This window comes from Acanthochromis polyacanthus, chromosome 16, assembly GCF_021347895.1.
Source record: "Acanthochromis polyacanthus isolate Apoly-LR-REF ecotype Palm Island chromosome 16, KAUST_Apoly_ChrSc, whole genome shotgun sequence".
In the NCBI taxonomy this organism is placed as follows: Eukaryota; Metazoa; Chordata; class Actinopteri; family Pomacentridae; genus Acanthochromis; species Acanthochromis polyacanthus.
The window spans coordinates 33,383,195-33,392,246 of NC_067128.1; the positions used below are offsets into that span (position 1 = coordinate 33,383,195).

The window sequence follows — 9,052 nt, forward strand, 5'->3', positions numbered from 1 at the left end:
AATGTGCTGTACTTTGGTTTTTTGTTAGTAGAGCAGGGTGTCAGATTCATGCTAGGTCAGTTTGATCTCAAGTGGTCCAGACCAGGAAAATCACAGCGTAATAACCTGTAAGTAGCCACAACTCCAAGTCTTTCCCTTTGTTTCAGTGCAAAAAAACATGTTCTGAAAATGTTCACATGTAAGGAATTGTTTTTTGAACTATGAATTATAAAGAAGCTGAAATTTCTGAAGAAAATTTAGTTCAATTTCAGCAGTAGTATGCCTCGGTTTATCCTTTACATATCAAAACTTACAGAGCCGAGTGTCTACAAAGGCACAAAACATTTAGTCATCTGAAACTGAACAATGTAATATTTTACTCTATGATCAAAACGACAAAAGTCAGACCAAAAAAACAAGATAAAATGTTACAAAAATGATCCACAAAATGACAAAAATGAGATGCAAAACAACGAAAAAATGGACAAAGAACACAAGAAAGACAACAAAAGCGAGAAAATGACAAAAGAATAAATGACAAGTGGAACAAAAATCAACCAGAAAATGACAAAAAACGAACAAACGACACAAGCGAGACAAAAAGAACAGAAACGAGAAAAAATGACAAAGCGAGAAGCAAAACAACAAAAACATGAGACAAGCAACAAAAATCAGACAAAAAAAGACAAAAAAACGAGACAAAATATTACAAAAATGAGACACAATGATCAAAACAACTTGTCATGGTGTGGAAGTCATTCAAAGTTTATGATTTTACAAACTTACAATTTGCAGTTCATGTCTTCTCTGTAATTTTTAAAATTTACAAAGTCGTCTTGGTTTCGAGAATGTGTGAAAGTTCATCCATCCATCCATCCATCCTCTATACACCGCTTTATCCTCACTAGGGGGGTGCTGGAGTCTATCCCAGCTGACTCGGGTGAAGGCAGGGGACACCCTGGACAGGTCCCCAGTCTGTCACAGGGCTACATATACAGACACACAATCACACTCACATTCACGTGAAAGTTCATATTTATGAAATAAATCAAAGACCAAGTAAGATGATTTTCATGAAGGCAGTAGGACAGTGAGTGATATTAAACATTTTCATTGCCAGATCATAATTTTTTGAGCACCTATCAACCTTTTGTTGGCCTTTATTAGAAAGCTTAGTAGAAATGCAGACTGGAAAGTCGGGAGAAGAATGGGGGGGATGACCTGCAGCAAAGGGCCGTGATCTGGAACCAAACCCAGGCCTCTGCATCAGTGACGATAGCCTCTGTTTTCTGGGTCAACTACTTCAATTACCTGGATGCCCTGTCTACCTTTTTAATGACACTTTTCCAGTCACATGAGCTGCATCCCGACACTCCATTTATTACACAGACATGTGACTCCATAACTTGTGTCTTGTTTAAAGGAGCAGTGAAGAAAGCTTTGTTAGGTGAGAGAAAGGAGTAGCCTCAAAGAAGAACGTCTGTTCAGCAGCAGCACAGGTAAAAGTCTGGATTTGTTTATCGATTTAAAATCTATAATGTCTTTGAGCTGAGTTGATCGGAAAATAATTTCCTGTGCGCTTAACTTGATGCAGATTTTTATACAAAAAGCCCCCATCACATTGGAGTGAAATTATGATTCCTTTGACAGATTTAGTTGCTTGATATAGTGACTTTAATGCAGCAGATGTAAGCATTCATAATCGGTCATTGCATGGGAAGATGTGGCTTTAATAAGACTTAGTTTCCATCTTTTAATCCAGGCTGTTGTCGAATATGAGACGTGATTTTTTAAAGCAATGCTGGACAAAGTTCCGCTTCACGGCTGAATCCAAACAGTGCAGAGTCGGCTCCTAATGAATAATAAGTACATTACGTGTCAGATTTTCACTACATGAGACCAAAAGAAGTCACGATGGTGATATTAATGTGGTATTTACAAGCAATTTGAACTTCTTTCCTTGTGGCCGCTTAATTTTTTACTTTGCTTTTGTGCATTTATCTGTTATTATAAAAGAAACACATTTGTAAGAGCACTGTGCTTATTTTAATCTACACTGTAACATAAATGAGAATCATTCCAGCATGGATCTGTAGGCTAAAATAACTGCAGTAACTGCTCAGTGGGATTACAGCAAATAAAATGAAGAAAATCCTGACCTGAATCACACTTTCATCACCTTGTGATGCTGATGAAGTCCCATTAAACAGAACTGTTTCCCTTGTGCTGTGATGGACTTTCTGCAGGATCATTTTAAGGTGTTTTCTCCCTGATGTCTGTTTTGTAGGATGCGTTCGCTGTTCCTCCTCAGCGTCGTGGTGACAGTCTCCGTCGCCTGGGGACGCCCTCAGCTTCCTCTTCTCTCCTCGGAGATGGTGGACTTCATCAACAAGGCCAACACCACCTGGACGGTGAGACTTTTCCGTCTCTTTCTCAGGACATTTTCAGTATTTCTGATAGCTGTTAGCAGACACAAAGCGGTGGTGTTGGATGCGGTGACTCCTCTGCTCTTATTGAACTCCACTGTTTCATCTTCAGGCTGGGAAGAACTTCCAGAATGTTGATATCAGCTACGTGAAGGGACTGTGTGGGACCTTCCAGAATGGACGCAAGCAGCCAGAGCTGTGAGTTTAAACAGCATGCATGAGTGTGTGTGTGTGTGTGTGTGTGTGTGTGTGTGTGTGTGTGTGTGTGTGTGTGTGTGTGTGTGTGTGTGCAGCTCATGACATGTCCAAACAGGTGACAGTCAGCAGGTTCACCTTATCTGCAGTGTGTCAGTAACCGTCCCTCTCTTGTTTAGGGCCCATAACGTTGAAAGAATAAAGCTCCCTGACAGCTTCGACGCTCGGAAGCAGTGGCCCAACTGTCCCACGATCCATCAGATCAGAGACCAGGGCGCCTGTGGATCCTGCTGGGTGAGACACAACAAACAGCTCACAGTCAAGCAGATATGATAAGATCAAACTCGATTAATCCCAAAGAAAATTCTGCCAGATAATGCTCAGAAAAACTGAATTACATACAATAAGAAATGCAGTGCTTACAGGAAAACAGTATGATTTATGTATGATAGATTAATGAACTAAAATAAATGAGCTAAAATAAGACTAGAATAGAAAAGTATAAAGTAATGCTGGCAGAAGTGAGAATGTTCCTAAAGAAAATATTAGAAGTTTTACTGATATAGATGTAATCACTTTAGATATTTTTAGAACTTTTTGTAAGATTTTTATCCATTTTTAATATTTACAAGAATTGTCTTGCTAAATTTGTGGGATTTGTTTGAAATTAAATTCTAAACAGAAACTTTTAAGGAATTATTGGAATTTTCTTCCTGAAGGTTTTGCAAATTTTCAGAAATTTGGGTAATTTTTTTGCTGAATTTTGGGATTTTTTTCAGACTAAGAAACAATATTTTTGGTTCCCGTAAATGAAGACAACAGGAGGGTTAAAAGGGAGTTTTTTCTTGCCACTCTGGGCTTGCTCTGGGGGTTAAGACAATAAGGCTTAAGGTATATGGGTTCTGTAAAGCATCCTGAGGCAATCTGAATGGTATTTGGCACTATATAAATAAAATTAAATTGAAATTTAATGTTTAGGTGGGTGGTAAATGTCAAACATCCACATGAATGTCAGGACTCAAGGTTTCCAGCAGAATGTTGCATCATGACAAAATGTTACTCACTTCACCTGTCAGTGGTCATAATGTTGTGGCTGATTGGTGTATGTACAGATTCTGATCATAACCATACTTTCTGAAAAAACGATTACCAGTATTGTATTAATAACACACGTATGATAATACTGAACATAAATTGGTGCTAGTCAGTCCAGCAGAGGAACAACAAGCAGTACAGTTATGGCTACAGACTCATCTTCACCTCAATATGCTCAGTTGTAATTAATTTACTAACATAGGGTCAATATTCACAGCACAGTTGAAATGAATTTTACCGACAGCATTCTTCTTCCCCCAACATTTCCAAAGACATCCAACGACCTTGCTATCATGAATCATTTTGACCTGAACAGAATCATTACTGTGTAAGGGTGGCTAAAGATGAACCAACAGGTTAGTCCTTTCAGAACCATCTTCTTTGAGCGTTTTTCACTTTTCTGTTTCCCACAGGCTCTCGGGGCAGTTGAGGCAATATCTGACAGGATATGTATCCAGACTGGTGGTAAGATCTCTGTGGAGATCTCTGCTGAAGATCTGCTCAGCTGCTGTGATGACTGTGGCACGGGGTGAGTGTGACTGGGGCAAAAGTAATAATCAATGCATATGTTTAAAGGGGCAATTTTACACACGAGAGAGACTATTAAGTTGCATGAAATTGTGTTGTGTCTTCAGACAAACAACATCAAAATATCTGTAAAAAGATGTTGACCATGTCTTTAATCTGTCTCCTGTCACACCCACAAATTTGTGCAAATGCAACATTAAATCACCAGAAAACCCATTTGAATAGCTAAATAACACTTGGTGCACATTGCACCATCTCGTGTGGTTGCAGCTGCTCTGGTGGTTTTGCCGCTGATGCCTGGGACTACTGGACAACCAAAGGGCTGGTGACAGGAGGCGTGTACAACTCCGGAGTGGGTAAGTTCATCACACATGTGAGGTGGATCATACTGTTTTTGTGCGACTAAAATTGCTCTAAAACTGCTCCGAAACCCACTGAACAGCTTTATAAAGTCCATCAAAGCCGCAGTCATTTCCTCAATGTGCAATCTTAAAGAAATATCGATTCCTAAGCCTTGAGAATTTCAAATCATTTAAAAGTGCATGTTTAATATGTAAGTCTATGAATGGGATGGCCCCACCACCCCTGGGGGATTTTATCAAAAAGAAAAATGGTATTACTAGTACAAGGTCAGCCACCAGGTGGTGACCCTGAAGTAAAATTTAGAAAGTTGTCCTTTGCACAGAATTCCTCGTCTATTAAAGGTTGTACAAAGTGGAATTCTTTGACTACAGCTATCAGAGAAACTCCACCTTTTTCAGTTTTAAAAGACAGTACAACGCATGGCTGATGAACAATCAACCTTGTGAATGTTGAGAATATCAGGCACTTTTACGAGAAGCACTTTAGGGTAAAATAACAACACTTAAGGGTAGGTTTAACCCAGCCAGAATTATTTTTATCATCACTGTTTTTGTTTTACTATATTGTTATTTGTACGTCTGAACCCTGCATGTTTTTCTTTAATGTTTGGGCCAGCGGGTGGAATTATCCTTGTGTTAAACCCTCTTATTTACTGCAACATTGTGGAAACTATTATGAGAGATTATGCTCAATAATATGCACTGTCTCGTTCAAATAAATAAAGAAATGAAATGAAAACCTTGCCTTATGTTGATCTATGGGGACTGCTTGTTACAGGCTGCCGACCCTACACCATCCCCTCCTGTGACCACCATGTGACTGGAACTCATCCTCCCTGTGGGAGTATCGTGGAGACTCCCAAGTGTGTCATGCAGTGCGCTGCTGGATACTCGCCGTCATATCCAAAGGACAAACACTATGGTACAGATGTCTAAAAAATGGTTTCTTCCGCACCTGGGGGTGCACAGTAGCTTGGTGGTTAGAACCTTTGTTTTGCAGCTAGAAGATCCCGGCCTTCCCAGGATCGTTCTGCTTGGAGTTTATATGTTCTCGCTGTGCATGGTGTGGGGTTTCTTGAGGTTCTCCAGCTTCCTCCTACAGTCCAAAAACATGCTGAGGTTAATTAAATTGTCCATAGATGTGAATGTGAGTTTGATTTTTTGACTCTATGTAGCCCTGTGATAGACTGGTGACCTGTTCAGGATGTCCCCTGCCTTCACCCTAAGTCATCTGGGATAGACTCCAGCAACCTGGGACGTTAATGAGGATTAAACATGTAAAGATAATGGATGGATGGATGGATGGATGGATGGATGGATGGATGAATGGATGGAAGTTTAAATCAGCAAAATGTATGTATTTACATTAAGAAAACTACAAAAAGTTCAGTTTATCTGACTAAATTTCTGTACAGATTTACAGTGTAGTCTAGTCTTGGATCTCCACTTTTCTCAGCTTCTCAATCATCTAGTGGATCCAAATCAATTTTATTTTGTGACTTTAAACTGGGTGGTGGCCAGCACCGTCGCCGTGCAGCGAGAAGATCCCCAGTTCGCACCCTGGCCTTCCCAGGATCTTTCTGCATGGACTTTGCATGTTCTCCCTGTACATGAGTGGGTTTTCTCCAGGTTCTCCGGCTTCCTCCCACAGTTCAAAAACATGCTGAGCACAACTGGTAACTCTAAATTCTTAAATTGTCCAGAAGTGTGAATGTGAGTGTGATTATTTGTTTCTATATGTAGGCCTGTGATAGTCCATGTGTCCCCTGCCTTCATCCTAAGTCAGCTGGGATAGACTCCAGCCCCCTGCAACCCTACTGAGGATCAGCGGTATATATAGATATGGATGGATGGCCTGATGTTCCTTCTCCTATCCTTAATGTTTCCTGTGTCTCCCCCTTCAGGCAGGCGTGCATACAGCATCCCATCCCAGCAGGAGCAGATCATGACCGAGCTGTACAAAAACGGGCCTGTGGAAGCAAGTTTCACAGCATATGCAGATTTCCTGCTGTACAAGACTGGTGAGCTTTAAATTCTGCATACAGCATGAACACATACCTGTCATCTACTTACACACATCTGGAAACAACAACCTGCATTGTGCATTAATGTTAAATCTTTGTAAGCACATTAACTACAAACTGCTTACATGTTGCATTAGTGCTGACCTATATCCAAAGCAGTGGCATAGTTTGTTAGATTAAAGCACATTAGCATCACTTCACAGTTAGGTTTTTGGCTCAAGTCACATCATGCTTGTCTTTAATGTCACCTCATTATAATGCAGCAATGTTTTACAAACAAACAGGGTTTTGTCTTCCTCAGATAGTTTATTTTGAAGAATTAAGGTAGGCCTGAAGAGATACTAATTCAACATTTCACACACAAAAAGAAATGAGAGAAAAATCAGTGAACATAAACTACCATTCAAAAGTTCAGGGTCACTTAGAAATGTCCTTTTTTTCCCACGAAGATAACATGAAATGAATCAGAAATACAGTCTAGACATTGTTAATGTGGTAAATAAATATTCTAGCTGGAAACAGCTGATTTTTAATGGAATATCTCCATAGGGGTACAGAGGAACATTTCCAGCAACCATCACTCCTGTGTTCTAATGCTACATTGTGTTAGCTAATGGTGTTGAAAGGCTCATTGATGATTAGAAAACCCTCATGCAGTTATGTTAGCACATGGATAAAAGTGAGTTTTCATGGAAAACATGAAATTGTCTGGGTGACCCCAAACTTTGGAGAGGCATAGTGCACATTTCTGTACCATTTTGGAGCCTAAGGTTTGCATCAGTTGTCCAAAAAGTGTATAAATTGCAGTAGTTTTTAGCAGTTCGCCATCAAATCTTGCTTTAGAATGGCTACAGTAAATGTTTTAAATATGGTAAAAACAAAATATACTACTGTTGTCTTGTAAGTTACTGAGCTTTGTGTGACTACTAGGTGTGTATCAGCATGTGACTGGAGACGCGGTGGGCTATCATTCCATTAAGATCCTGGGCTGGGGGGAGGACAACGGGACACCCTACTGGTTGGCTGCAAACTCCTGGAACACTGACTGGGGAGACAAAGGTACGACGTGACGAGGGGTCGGGAGAGAAACTGGAATGTTTACATACATAGAATAGCACACCAGTGTCATTATGATCATTTTGCCACATGATGAGCGAAAAAGTTAAATTACATCCGTCTTTTTTTATTCTTATTGCAGGTTTCTTCAAGTTCAAGCGTGGAAATGATGAATGTGGCATTGAGTCAGATATGGTTGCAGGAACCCCGCATCACTAGACGTAAAGACTCCTGGCAGCAGACAGTCAACAGATCAATTAAAAGAATTTCCAGCAGCATGTCTTGTTGAATAATTGTGTATTTCTGTACTTGAGGAAGATTTATGATACAAAACATTTGCCATTTTTGTTGTGATTATATTCCTCACAAACACCATCAGCAAGTACAACAATCTATTTTCCACATCTAGCCAGTGGAGACTATCATGCATTTTAGAAACATTTGCCCTAATTCCACAGTAAAGAGCAACGCGTGCTGTTTTATTCTGTACCAGTTACAGTTTTCTGATGTTTGCTAGCTGGACATTGGATCAAACAATTGTGCTGTAATTCATGTGCGGCAAAACCAAATCTTAAATTACACGTATAGTGGTTTGTGGCGTCAGATATTGGCACATCTCCCAATCATAGACTAAACATTTCCAGTTTTAGTTACTATTCTCTGTATTTGTTTGTCCCAAGAGAATATATGACCAATAATAACTCCCAACTAACAACTATCCCAACTTTACTCAGTTTGATAGATTCATTACCTCCGCCAGGAGGTTATGTAATCACCGGAGTTTGTCCGTTTGTCTGTTTGTCTGTGTGTCTGTTAACAGCATAACTCAAAAAGTCATGGACGGATTTTCACCAAAATTTTACAGAATGTCCGGAAGAGCAAAAGTAACAATCGATTAGATTTTGAAGGTGATCCGGATCACCGTCTTGATCCAGGATTTTTTTGAGTCCAGACAGAGTCCTTCAAAAAAATCCTGGATCCAGACGGTGATCCGGATCACCTCCAAAATCTAATCGATTGTTACTTTTGCTCTTACGGACATTCTGTAAAAATTTGGTGAAAATCCGTGCATGACTTTTTGAGTTATGCTGTTAACAGACACACAGACAGACAGACAGCCTGGCGGAGGTATGCGCTCTCCGAGTGCTTTTCTAGTTATTCAAGCTTTGGATTAGTAGGTTGTAGGTAAAGGGTTAGTGTGACATTTTTAAGTGACTGTATGTGAATCTTGGGACACTTTGAGCCATGACAAATTCATGTTAGTGTTTCACCAGAGTTAATGTGAAAGAGTTAGGACTTTGGTCAGATAACACATGTGCGGCACAGATATCCTGACAAGCAATAAAGAGCCTGAGTTAAGAGGCTATTAATGTTATTCAGTCTTTAA

General features: G+C 39.9%; 1 protein-coding gene across 1 annotated transcript; it reads left to right on the forward strand.

Annotated features, from left to right (window-relative positions):
* The first annotated feature begins 3 nt into the window (after nt 1–3).
* ctsbb (cathepsin Bb) lies at nt 4–8,499 on the forward strand. Its single transcript, XM_022194990.2, has 9 exons — nt 4–2,390; nt 2,518–2,603; nt 2,780–2,894; nt 4,109–4,224; nt 4,494–4,579; nt 5,364–5,507; nt 6,490–6,606; nt 7,540–7,668; nt 7,808–8,499. Exons 1-9 carry the CDS (start codon nt 2,268–2,270, stop codon nt 7,882–7,884), a joined length of 993 nt encoding a protein of 330 aa, XP_022050682.1. The 5' UTR covers nt 4–2,267; the 3' UTR covers nt 7,885–8,499.
* The last annotated feature ends 553 nt before the right edge of the window (nt 8,500–9,052 follow it).

Bases quoted from the DNA above. Each gene is read 5' to 3' on its own strand.
- ctsbb (XM_022194990.2), top strand. From the start codon at position 2,268: ATGCGTTCGCTGTTCCTCCTCAGCGTCGTGGTGACAGTCTCCGTCGCC. The intron at 2,895-4,108 runs GTGAGACACAAC...TGTTTCCCACAG, and splicing joins GCGCCTGTGGATCCTGCTGG to GCTCTCGGGGCAGTTGAGGC. The intron at 6,607-7,539 runs GTGAGCTTTAAA...TGTGACTACTAG, and splicing joins TTTCCTGCTGTACAAGACTG to GTGTGTATCAGCATGTGACT.